Source organism: Gastrolobium bilobum, unplaced genomic scaffold (assembly GCF_033153095.1).
Source record: "Gastrolobium bilobum isolate Gb01-03AN ecotype WA unplaced genomic scaffold, APGP_CSIRO_Gbil_v1 utg7917, whole genome shotgun sequence".
NCBI lineage: Eukaryota > Viridiplantae > Streptophyta > Magnoliopsida > Fabales > Fabaceae > Gastrolobium > Gastrolobium bilobum.
Window position 1 is genome coordinate 279491 of NW_026898898.1, and position 13662 is coordinate 293152.

The window sequence follows — 13662 nt, forward strand, 5'->3', positions numbered from 1 at the left end:
ATCTTCGACGGAATCCATTTTTCGTCGAAAAAGTTTCGACAGAATCAATTTTTCGTCGAAAGTTTTTGACGGAATCTGTTTTCTGTCAAAAAATTCAACGATAAACGAATTCTGTCGAAAATTTCGTCAGTAATTTCCACGGAATTTTTTTCCGTCGAAAATAATGACTTTTCTAGTAGTGTATACAGCCAAAAGAAATTGACAATATACCAAGGTTGTCATAAGCATATATATATATATAACCATGCACTCAATAGGTAATAAATGGGTATCATCATATAAGCACTCAATAGAGAGAAAAAAAAAATCTTTGAACTCTATACATTTTAAATCATAATTGGAGATGAACAAGCATGGAAACAAGGCATAGAAGAAGTGTTCCACCAAAGCAGGTAAAACCAAGAGTCCCACAAACTAAACCTGTCAACTCTATTAAGCTGGACAAATCCTTGTTTCTTTTGGTTTTGTGATCAGAAACTGGGCCATAATTCCACCCTTGTTGACATTTGCAACACCTTTCCAATCTCTCCTTTACCTTCACCATTTCTATTCTCTCCTTTAGAACTTTCAAATTCTCATCTACCATGTCGATGGATCTCCCTGTTCATTATTGATGATGGTTAGATGAATGCAAAAGTAAACTATATATATAAACAACCGAAAAAAGATATAAAAAATAAAGGAAAAAAAAAACACCAAAAACAAATGAGCTATTGTATTGGATATATATATATATATAACACTTGAAAAGACAGAGAGATTGTGAAATAGATGATCACCTTCATCTTGATAGTTCTGACATTTTATAACTTGTAGCCCTCGACGTATATTGCATCCCTTTAGATATGATCCTCTTCCTTTTACGGAGATGAAAGAAGGCATAGAAGCAGCCATGTCACCTTGCACCTTTGATTTTTGTTACAATATATATGACTCTATCACTAACTTCTGAAACAAAATGGAGAGAATATATGAGTAGCTAGGGTTCTTCCAATGAAAAGTGTTTGGAGTTCCTTCAATTTCGGATTCTTTATGGGTTTGTTAGCCTTTTAGGTTTCCTTTAGTTCTCTTATAAGGACACGAAAATGGGTGCTTTAGGGGTCAAGAATCAAGATACAATCCCATGCTTTGAGGGGAATGGATTTGACTATGTAAGAAATAATTTTATATTCCTAAGGAGGCTATTACTCATTACTCTTACGTGTGGCCTATGCGGAAAGTTTTGTTTGTGATTAACATATGATTATAATGCTGATTTTGAAGTTATCTATTCATTGATTAGTTCTGGTAACCGGCTTCTTTAGTTTATTATTAATTGAGTAGTTCTTCTTTATTTTTATTTTTTTTAAAAGTTTACCAATTAATTAAGGGAAAAATGTTTCTGCGTATGCAGATAAGTTATCTACGTTTATTTCTAAAACGACGTCGTTTTGGTATTGAAATCTTACAAAATTATAAATATAAAGACTATTATAACCCTAAAATAAATTAAAATTATAAAAATACCATGATTTTCGCCCAAAACAACGTCGTATTAGGTTTACTGTAGATAACTTATATGTAGTAATCGCAGAAAAGTGAACTCATTAATTAATTAGTTCTTGATACTTTACGTTATTGAAAGGATAAGAGTTTACCAATTTTGTCCAATAGGAATCGACTTATGGACTATACTTTCTACAAAAGCAAAACCATAAAAGAAGAGCTCCTGTGTCAGATTGCCGCATTAAAAGAATTAAGAAAAACATGTAATCAATTTCTATTCGTTAGGGCATAATTAATGGGGGGGAAAAAAACTAAGAATAAACAAGTTTTCTCTTAATCAAGGTAATTACTACGTATATAAATATCATTAATTCCTTTTTCTCTCAACTAGCAATGCATAAGTCATGGTTATTTGAGATTATTGATTTCTTGGTTTTTATTTTATTGATCTTTGAGGGAAACCTAGTAGCTGAGTCATGATTGGACATATTATTATTATTTTTATTGGTTGAGTATGTAATGATAATTATTTTGATGAATGATCGATGCTTGGAATTGAATTTATAAGTTTTTAAAATCTGTGTGAAAAACAGAAATTCCAATTTTGTGGACAAGTCCGTTTAAGCACGTGAGTTTAAATGAGGCTATAGTTGGGCTGCTTAGTTTGCAGTTTTTTAAATGAGAGTCATTTTGGGCTAACTCGGTTTACCTTAACCCTTTGCAAGCGAGATTACCAGCATGAATCACTGATTGATCATAATTTGCCAGAATTTTCTTAGTTTTATGGCAGCCAAATCCGCTGGAAATTTGAAAAGGTGATAATAATAGATGAATTGAATATTTCAGGTGGTCATATTTGTCAAAAATTATATGAAATATGAAATAAAAATTAATTTTAAAAAAGTTTCCTACAGCATAATTCGCCGGAAACAAACAAACTGAGCTCATTTTCTGGTGGATTTAACATATACTCATTCCCTATTCTATTATGGGTAACAACTATTTTAATTCAAAAGTTTTAGTTGTTGGGACGAGATTATAATAACAATTTTATATTTCTTTAATTAACGAGTTCCTTCACATAAGAGTTTATTGGGTTTTAAGGGTGAAAGATATATCAAGTTCTATCTACTTGTGCTAAGAAATTTCATAATATTTAATTATTTTTATTAGTAGAATATGGAGGGTAAGGATCGAATTCATGATCACTTAATATGTCAACTCTAATATACCATATAAAGAATTATTTCAATTAAAAAATTTAAATTGTTGAGTAAGACTACATTAATAGTGTTATATTTTTGTAATATTACATATTTATTTGAAGACCGAGTTTTACCATCACTACATAGGATTAGGTATCTATAAATAAAGGGTTTTTTTTTTTTTTTTTTAACTTTAGTTTAGAAAAGTAGTGGAAAAAAATGTTCCTTCTATGATACTAATCAATGCGTGAGTGGCATATCTAAATCTCTAAAGATATGTAATATTAAAACAAAAACTAGTTAAAAAGAGAGTTGGAATTAGAAGACAAATAGTAACAAAAAAAAAAAAAGGCAAATGCAAATTCTTTATCCATTTTGCTATATGCTCTTGCTAGTTTTTTTATTTATTATTATTTATAGATAGATATAACAAAAATAAGGTGTTCCCCAATATAACCACATAATATTAGGTAATTTTAGAGATTTATAAATTCATATAAAATAATAAATATAATGACTTACAAATTTGTGCAAATATCTTTATGCGTAAACGTGAAGAGGTTGAGTATCGGTATTCAACAATATACTTCAAACTTTATAATGGATGCTTTAAGATATGTTGCACTCACACTGACACGGGACATGTGATATGACATGACATGACACTTTGGCACGTTAATTCTAAAAAATATTAAATTTTACCACGTTTTATATTATATAATATTTTTAATTTATGTAATGTATATTATATTTAGTATTCAATAATTTAACAAAAAAATAAAGTTAAACTTATACTACTCCTCAATTTTGCAAAGAAATATAATATAGTCCAAATGTTTATAGGAAAAAGTTCACCAATGCCCATGTGGTTTGCTCTAGAATCACCTATGCCCCTGTGATTTTTTTCTATCACATATGCCCCTGTGGTTTGCAAAAGGGTATGTTTTTTATCACATATATCTCTGTGGTTTGTTATTTTTTACAAAGCAAAGGGGCATATGTGATTAAAAAAAAATCACAGGAGCATAGATAATTCTAAAGCAAACCACATGGGCACCGGTGAACTTTTCCCATGTTTATATTAAACTTAATAAAATCGTAATCGTAATCTAACGAATCTAATAGATAGAACTTAAAATGCAACACAACATAACTTTTGAATTTTTTTGAGTATTTACAACGAGTATTGGAATGTCAAAAAATATCAAAATATCAATGAGTGTCAAAAAATATCAAACACAATACACTAAATTTTTTGAGATATTGATGCTTATAGCTTCGTAGCTTCGTGGTGTTTTTGTATTCTTTGAGAAATATTAAACAACAAAATGTATGAAATGACTGTTGGGACCATATATTATATGTATATATAGTGAAGTGACACCTTTTTTTCATCAATGGTAATATCTTTTCATCAAGGGTCATATCATTTCATCAAAAGTCACATTTTTAGGAATTATGATGGGTGGATCTTGATCCATAAATAATTAGCATAAATAATATATTAAAAGGGCTATTTGCACTGACCTATAGGATCCAAATAAACTAACGAGATATTCATTAATTACATAATCAAATAAAAATAATGTTTACATATATCCAACACACACCTATATATAACCACTGTTTAAAAACTCGGTCCGGCCAACGATTCGGTCGAGGTCAGGAGTCACGGGGTCACAGGTTTAATCGGAGGGTTACGGGGTCACTTCGCTGACCCGGTTTTATACAAAAAAATATATAAATACATATCCTATATGAAAAATTCAAAAAATTCAAACCACCAATCATTAAAGATTCAAAATATACTTAACATAATTCAACCAATTACATCCACAAGCTAATCAAAGTATCAAACTATGAAAGTATAAAACACATATTCTATTGGAGTTAATAAAAGTTATATTATCAAACTCAGACCCTTCTTATCATTCTCATGCACCTACAACAATATGTGAAAGGAAATCCCTTACACGATAGAGAATAACGGAGGAGAGGCGATGGCACGACAAATTAATGGTGGGGAGAGAAGAACCAGCATGTTGAGGAGATCATCGGATGAGGGAGATTAGGTATGGGTCTGGGAGAAAACATCGGAAGAGAAGAAGAAGAACGATTCATATTTCAGATATAGTTCTAAATCTAGACAGCAACGAGTTTTTTTTTTTACACATCAAACGACATCATTTTGTGTATTTTTTTTTTAAAAAAAAGTACAGTGACCCCTCTGACTCGGGAGTCACAGGTTTAACCGGGATTAGAAGAGTCAACGTGCAAGTAGGGTCTAACTACTAACCCGAACCCTCAGAGAGAGGGGATCAGTGATCCGACGGGATCGACCCTGGAGTGGGGCAGGATTTTAAAACACACACACAACTTAACATATATATATATATATATATATATATAACCCCTATAAAATCTTAATAATGAGGGAAAGTAAAATAGATGATTGATTAAGTTTTCTAGTATTCTCCATTGAATCTTGGGTGTCTTAATATTTCTCCAAACATCTTTTTTTTTTCCCTCACATCATCGTCATGCTTTTTGTATCACATCTCCATGATTTATACTTTTGCTCAAATTAAGGTCTTAGCATTCCATAAGATCGTACATGCAACCTTGATTTTTGTTTCAAATAGGGTTTCTTTTTGTTTATGACAAATATTTCACTACTAAAAGAAAAAGGATTGGGGACAAATTCTGTCCCTAAACTAATTGTGACAAAAATTATTCCCTCACTAAAAGATTTTTCGCTAATAATTTGAGACGGGAATATAATTCATCTCTATTTCTGATAGAATAAGTTCGCCTCTAATTTATCTAACAAAAACGATTTGAAAGTGGGTAAAATTCATTCCTAATAAGAAGGGATTTATGAAAGGATTTTATATGTCCCTATTAGGAACAAAATGGATCATTCCCTATCGGACAAATCTATTTTATCCCTAATTTTAATTTTTAAAATTATTCAATAAAAATATTTTGAATTTTTTAAAAAAAATTTACACCGTCCTCCAATATAACATTAAAGCTACATGACCAACGTAAGCTAGTTTGAACTTGATAGTAATTAATAAACCATCGTAGTAATAAAGATATAAGTCAGGAAGGAGTCTTAATAATCAAAAGTATTACAGAAACAACAATAAAATATATATCAAATAACAATACCAACTAATAAATTTTGTTAATAAAGTGTATATAAAAAAAAATGCCTCTAAACTATTTTCTTGTGATTGGATATCATAATCATTATCATTATTGACTTGATCCTCATTGTATGTCTCATGTATAGGAGACGTAATAATAGACATGGAAACATAAGTTATTTTTATCGCAGTTGCTCTTTCTTGATAGTTACCCTTATCTTCAATTCTTAATTTTGGATGAATATGATAGTGAGTAATACCCAAATAAAAAATACAGCCTTACTTGCTCAATAATTAATGAATAAATTCAGTGCTTGAAATATAAAATCAAATGCATACACCTCATCTATCATTGACCACTACACCTCTGAGGCCCATTTTGAGAGTGTTAAAAGGTACGTTGAATAACTCAAAGCAAGTATTTTCAGATCTATAAAAATAAATTACTGATCTAAAGATTTTGTTATAAGATTATTAAGCAATACGCCAAAACAAAATAATAATAATAATAAAAAAGAAGAGAAGAGGGGGAAATAGACAACTGTCGCCGAATGATCAAGGCGGCAATCCCATTTTTTTAAAAACTCAAAAGGGAACTAATTATAAGAAGAAATAAGAGTTTAATATCTTTCATATTGTAGAAGATAATTTTATTTCTTATACACATAAAAAAGTATGAAACTCGTATTTTTTATTCTCTCTTATTTTTATATAATCTCATATGAGCTCTATATATTTTTATTTGTATGTAAAAAATAAAATTATCTTATACGAAAATAATCAAACAAGAGACCTAAGATTGGTAGCTATAATGGGTGCTCATATGGTCGATATAGGAATGACCCATTGAGCTATTTACTCTTATCAATTCGCTATTACATTAATATAACATTCAGTGTTGTAACTTTTATTATCACAAAATAAATATATTTGATGTAATTTTTTTCTTTTTCCGTAATTTGAAGACGTTTAATACTTTTTTTTTTACATAGACATTAATACTTGTAAAGTATATTACGGTGTGATTAACTGATTATGAGATGTGACTTGTTCAAATATCCTGAAATTTATATAAATGAATTTTTTCAGCAGTGCAGGACTTCAAATCCTTTTAATGTCATTTTGTAGTATATAAGAGCCACATCATCAAACCCTGAGCAGGAGAAGAATTACACGCCCAAAAATTATGGATATACATTGTGAGATACTAAAACCAAAAATAAGTTGTTATCAAAAAAAAAAAAAAACCAAAAATAAGTAGTGTTCTTCCGTTTCCTGATTCAAATTCTAACTCCAAATGCATTAAAAAATAATTTATTTTGTTTAATGTTATAACCTTTGTACACATCTCTTTCAACTCTCAACACATAAACGTTTTTTTTTTTTTCTTTTCTGAGAAGAAACATTTGGTCAAATTGTCAATCATTCATAGCAATGTTATTATAGAACAAACAAGTAACCGATATGATGTATAAACTGTTTACAATTTGTTTTTTCCTTTTTCATATGACTTAGTCATACGTTCATTATTTATTAAAAAAAAAAAACAGTTTTTGACACATTGAACTTTACTTACGCTACATATGAGAAAAATGAGGAATGTACATCCTTTTTAAGAAATCAAGAATCATGTCTTCAACAAATAAACCTAAACCCTATTGGTGTTTTAAATTCATATAATCTTATCTTGAAATTTTTCATACTTTTAACCAGCAATGAGCACCGGTTAATACCAAAGATATTGTACTCACAAAAAATAAAAAATAAAAATAAAAACCAATGATATTGCAGACTTGTTTAAAAGAAGAGAATCAGGCTTCATCCATATAGTTTGCAGTTTAAACAGGTTAGTAAGCTAATCCACTAAACTGCAAAACAATTTCTTTTCTTTTCTACTTTTAAACGAAAGTATTGCTAATGGGCTAATGGCCCAACTCAATGCAAAAGGTCAAACTAATTATAAATAAAAAATAAAAAAAATTGAGTCTACACGACACATAAAAAAACATATATCTTTCCCATATTGACAAGTTATCATGACTTGCTAAATCCATAATATTTTATGTCTATAATGAGGGACATAAAATATCTTTCTAATTAGGTACAAGTAATCATGACTCTTTTATTATCTTTATTCAAACTCTTTTTTTCCTTTTTCTTTTTTATTTGATGTTTGAATTTGAACTAATGGAAGTGAATTACTCTCTTATCACTAAATTAACTTTACACTTCAGCAATGATAGAATAATATAAAAATTATAATGCATAGAAGTTTAAATAATAAACAAGTTTAACTTTATCAAAAAAGTGTTTTTTATGTCTTACTTATTTTAAAAGTGTTTTTTACAAAATTCATATCTATTTAGATTTTTTAAAAAATATTTGAATTTTGAAAAAATATTTGACTTTTAATTTCTGCTTTTTTTAAAAGTTAATTTTTTAACTTAAAAAAGAAATAAGTTTTTGACTTTTTTTTTGTAGTTTATGCTTTTTTTAAAAAAATAGACATCCTAATGAATTTTGTAGTAAAAATATTTTTTTCCTAAGAAAAAGCAATTTTTGGCTAAAAACCCCATCCAAATATGCCCTAAATTCATTGATTGAAAAGTCACCGTAATATTAAGAATTCAATATCACAAAAAGGAATTTGTAGAAAGAGATAGCACTTTTATCAACTCTCACATGAATTCCGTGTTTTTATATTTTGGCATATTTCCCTTGTTTTCTATATCACGTAAAATTGAAACTAAATTTGAATATTGTTTTAAGATAAAATATGGTGCTTGTTGCAAGATAAGTAACCCATAAATATGTTAAATAGTATTGTGGGTGTGAGATATCAAATCCGTGCATATGAATAATTTAAAATGATACCAAGTTAAGACAACATGAGATATTTGCTACATGTGCGGGGCTTGTTTGGTTGAAGGATTCTATTGAGAATGATAGATAAATGAGAAGTGGAAAAGGAAGAAACCATCGTTTGGTTGAAGGTGTTCCTGACTTAGCTAGCTAATTCTGATTGCACTCAGTCGTATTTCCCTATCTATTTCTACTGATATTGTTGGCCAAAGTTGCCCTTTTGCAAGGTGATATTGTTGAAAACCTTCATATTTGCTCACTGTGCATACTAAAAAAAGACAAGCGTACCCCTTGTTTAATATACGAAAGGACAATGTCGTAGGGAGCTCTATTTGCAGACTTGTTTAGATATGTCACTTTCCAAAGACCAAGATTTTTTCAAGTTGGGTATTGTGTTCAAGTTTTGAAATTTGGGTAATAATATCGAGGATTTAGAATCTGGGTGTTTGTGGGGTTAGTGTGATTGTAACGAAAGACGGAGTCTTGGTCATCGGTTGATGGAGTAGTGGAAGAGATAATGAGGATTCATAGATCTTTGCCAGCTAGACCAAGGATTGATGAAGTTGAAGCGGCGAAAGGTTTGATTATAAATGTTGAGAAGGAAGACCAAACGAGGCTTGAATCCTTAGCGAGACAAAGCAAGGACCTGATGTGCCTGAAGAGCTTTTCATGGTTCTTCAAGAGATGCAGAAGAACATGGTTTATTTCCAGAGTAAGGAGCGGAAGAGGGAGGCTATGAAACTGCTTGATCTTGTGAACGTTCACTCTCTGTTTGATGAGGATTATTTTTGTACTCAGGGTTATTTTTGTAATAACCGCTGCATTTTTTCATCTATATGTTACTTACAGTCAAACATAGACTTTACAAAAGTTACTTAATTTTTTTTGTAAATTTTTTCCTACCAAACAATTTTATTTTACGTTTTCCTACCAATCTCACTTCCCACCTATTTCCCTATACATAATATTTTTCTATTATTCATAATATTTCTCCTCAACCAAACGTCCCTCGTAGATTTATCAAAAATCTTTTAAGATAAAGCATTGCATTTCTAGGGGTATAGAGACCTATGTATATGTTAAAGGGTTTTGTATTTGTAACGTTGCACGACAAAAGTTGAATTATATATATATATATATATATATATTAATATTTTTTATTTTTAAAATAGTGAACCTCATAATAATTATCTCTATAGTATTATATAAAAATGGTAATGGAACATAATACTTGTTTTTCGCTATGTTAACATAAACTCCAGTGTTGTATATAATTCTTTAATGTAGATGATATATATAAAGTTGTTAAATTAGTGAAATTTAATTAATACAAAAATACTAGTTTTTTTTATTTTCTTAATTTTGATCAATAAATAATTTAAACTGATAACAATTTATACAATAAATTTTTTAATTTTAATAGTATAGTCATACAAGATGTAGATAATTGCATAGAGATCTTGATAGAAATATAGACGATATTTTGAGGGAAAAAAAAAAAAAAAAACACTGTCGCAGTAAAGAAATGCCGTAAAGAATTGGATGACTTCGTGGAGGTTATTAAGCTATGATGATGTGTGATGAACGGCTACAAGTCGAGGTTTGAGAAGAATGTGGAAAGAGTCAGCATGATGAAGGGCTGATATTGAATCGAAATTGAGATTGATGTGGTAGGTTTGATACCACAAATCATAACCGAACTGTGGAGAAATTAAATCCCTTAAATACCCTCAACCAACGCTACGTTATATTATGTTTTTTTTTTAAATTTTTTTTTTTTTTGTATATATAAGACAGATAGCACAACGCCGCCGCACCATCTCAAACTCAAAACCCCAAACTCTATCCCTAATCGGTGTTCTCTGCAGTTGTCTCCATAACCGTGGTTTATGATCTGAGGTACAACTTTTCTAGTTTTGTGGATCTCTTTTCATGTGATTATTGTTCTTGTTTGCATCTGCCTATGGTTTTGTTTTTTTGATGTTAATAGTAATTATGATAGTGATTGTAGTTCTTGATGCTTTTCTTACAACAATAACAATCATCATGAATGGTAGCATGCGTATTCAATGAGTTTGAATCTATGTGGGGAGTTTGAATCAGCAAAGGGGGCTAATTTGATATGTGGGTCTTTTGTATTTGGGGAATTTGATAAAAGTTAAGCCTTTAGGTTTTCAATGAGTCTGTTTTTCATTATTTAAGCTGTTACGAAGAACGCCCCTACTTTTAATTAAGCTACTTTGCCGTTTACTTTTCCAGATGAATTGTAACTTCGATTCAATTTATGCTTTAGGGTATATGCTTCGTACTTATTCTTTCCTTGTGCTTCTTTCTTTCTTTTCCCGTTGTATCTTTGATTTTATGTAATGAAGATTCTACAAAATTTTGCTTTGGCAATTGAGCCACCCCTCTTGCCCAGGCTTGTGTACGGGTGTGTTAAGTTTGGGAAAAGATAACCATACACAGATATAAGAAAACTTTAGGAGAAATCATTTATCTGCATGGTTTTGTTGAGAGCGTTTTTTTCCATTGAGCTGAGATAAGGCTTGGTTGTTGCTGTTGTATTTTGCCTAGGTTGTTTTCGTTGATTTCATTTATATTTATGTTTATGATTTTGAATTGTGGTTTCAATATTGTAATTTTTTTTTTGAATTTGAATTGTAGACATAAGCCTTACAGCATCCATCCAGCCGTCCAAATATTGAAGCTTTCAGTTGTTGGCTTGGTATCCCTGCAAGTTCTGCTGTGGTAGATTCCAAGGTGAAGGAGTCACGTTAAAATTTCTTTCATGTTTGAACAGGCTACAATTGAGCTGCTTGGAGAGTATTTTTCTTCTTCTAGAAAAAATTACAGACCCTTGCCGCTGAGAGTTAGCTGTATGCATCGTGAGACTAATCAGAAAATCTCTGCGTTTTCTGGTAGCGGTTGGCCACCTTCCATAATCACAGAAGGAGAGTCTTCAGGAGTACAAGCAGCCTTAGAGGCCAACATTGCAGCTGCATATAATTTGAATTCCAACATTTACTGCCTCTGAGCATCTCTGAAACTTTGCAACTCATCATGGCCTTACAGAACATTGGTGCTGCAAATAGTGATGATGCCTTCTATAGGTATAAGATGCCTAGAATGATTACCAAAATTGAGGGTAGAGGTAATGGCATCAAAACCAATGTTGTCAATATGGTTGATATTGCAAAGGCTTTGGCGAGGCCAGCATCTTACACAACAAAGTATTTTGGTTGTGAACTCGGGGCCCAGTCAAAATTTGATGAGAAGACTGGCACTTCTCATGTTAATGGAGCACATGATACTGCAAAGCTTGCTGGCCTTCTCGAGAACTTCATCAAGAAATATGTCCAATGCTATGGTTGTGGAAATCCTGAAACTGATATTTTGATTACTAAGAATCAAATGATCCAGCTGAAATGTGCTGCTTGTGGATTTATGTCTGATGTGGATATGAGAGACAAGCTGACCACCTTCATCATTAAGAACCCTCCTGAAGTAAAGAAAGGATCCAAAGACAAGAAGGCCATGAGGAGAGCTGAGAAGGAGAGAATGAAGGAAGGGGAAGCAGCTGACGAGGAACTGAAAAAACTGAAGAAAGAGGTTAAGAAGAAAGGCCCTTCATCTTCAAAGGATGGCACCACAAAATCCACATCATTGAAGAAGAAAGCAAGTGGCTCTGATGAAGATCGTGTCTCGCCCGCTCATAGTCAAATTGATGAGAAAGAGGAGGCTCATGATGAAGATGACGATGATGTACAATGGCAAACTGATACATCACTATATGCTGCTCGTCAACGTATCCAAGAGCAGTTAAGTGCCGTGACAGCTGATATGGTCATGCTCTCCACAAATGAACCGGAGAAGAAGGAGAAAGAAGCAACTAAGGCGAGTGATAATTCTGAGAATGGTAACTCTATGCACTACAGGACACTGGTTGGGGAAGTCAAATCAAATCTGAAGAAGGGTGTTACAGCCAAAGAATTGCTGTCCAATCTGGCAGCACTTCCTGCATCTGCTCAAGAAAAGATGAGTGCTCTCTATGAAGCACTATTCGAGGGCATTGAGAAAGGGTTTGGAAAGGAAGCAATTAAGAAGAAGAACTACCTTGCTGCTGCAGTTGCTGAGGAAGAGGCTCTGCAGTTGCTATTGCTGCGTGCAATTGAGGAATTTTCTTGCAAGTCCACTTCCAATGCATTAAAGGAGGTTGGCCTGGTTCTGAAGGCACTCTATGATGCTGATGTGTTGGATGAAGATCATATAGTGCAGTGGTATCAACAAGGGCTGAAAGGCGATAACAAGGACTCTATGATTTGGAAGAATGTTCGACCCTTCATTGATTGGCTTCAGACTGCGGAATCAGAATCAGAGGAAGAATAATGTGTGCTCATTTCATAATATAGAGGAACAATGATGTTCTTATATTCACCGTTGCTTTGTTTGGTTGTGTTGTGTCTTTTAATTCGAATAAAGGGTCTTGCCGGCCCTTGTGTTGTTGAACTACTACTCTAAACTTTTTAAGTTGTGGGTGGAGTGCATGTCTTTCTGGACAATGTTGTTTGTTTGCATGATATATGTACGTTTCAGTGAGTTTTATGTAGTGTGGTTGTGATATATTTTTCTCGACGATTATTGTGTTTTAACAAAGCCCGCCTGGATATTATTGATGCCGTTTTATGTCATGTCTAATCATTGTGTTTTTCACATGTGTACTCTCTAGGCTCTAGCTGTGTACATAATTACACGAAGACAACTTTTATTGAGAAATGATTTGTTTATAAATTTTTATAAATTGTACTATGTATTTTAATTTAGTGTATTTTTGAAAATATATTATATAGGGATATGTTATTTTATCTATTATTTTTTCTGCCTATTACTTTCAAATATCATTAGATCAGAATATAAAGAGGAGAGAAAAAAAATATTTATTAAGATTCTAATATAATGGT

General features: G+C 31.4%; 2 protein-coding genes across 2 annotated transcripts; one reads left to right on the forward strand and one right to left on the reverse strand.

Annotated features, from left to right (window-relative positions):
• Positions 1 to 331: 331 nt before the first annotated feature.
• Positions 332 to 882, reverse strand: LOC133285151 (uncharacterized). The gene is made up of 2 exons (XM_061482326.1): positions 780 to 882; positions 332 to 600 (listed from the first exon to the last, which is right to left on the reverse strand). The coding sequence occupies exons 1-2, from the start codon at positions 880 to 882 to the stop codon at positions 332 to 334; spliced, it is 372 nt and encodes a 123-aa protein (XP_061338310.1).
• A 9599-nt stretch (positions 883 to 10481) lies between these two features.
• Positions 10482 to 13395, forward strand: LOC133285169 (eukaryotic translation initiation factor 5-like). The gene is made up of 2 exons (XM_061482355.1): positions 10482 to 10603; positions 11369 to 13395. The coding sequence occupies exon 2, from the start codon at positions 11765 to 11767 to the stop codon at positions 13088 to 13090; it is 1326 nt and encodes a 441-aa protein (XP_061338339.1). The 5' UTR covers positions 10482 to 10603; positions 11369 to 11764; the 3' UTR covers positions 13091 to 13395.
• Positions 13396 to 13662: the final 267 nt, after the last annotated feature.

Bases quoted from the DNA above. Each gene is read 5' to 3' on its own strand.
- LOC133285169 (XM_061482355.1), top strand. From the start codon at position 11,765: ATGGCCTTACAGAACATTGGTGCTGCAAATAGTGATGATGCCTTCTAT.
- LOC133285151 (XM_061482326.1), bottom strand. From the start codon at position 882: ATGCCTTCTTTCATCTCCGTAAAAGGAAGAGGATCATATCTAAAGGGA. The intron at 601-779 runs GTGATCATCTAT...AATAATGAACAG, and splicing joins TCAGAACTATCAAGATGAAG to GGAGATCCATCGACATGGTA.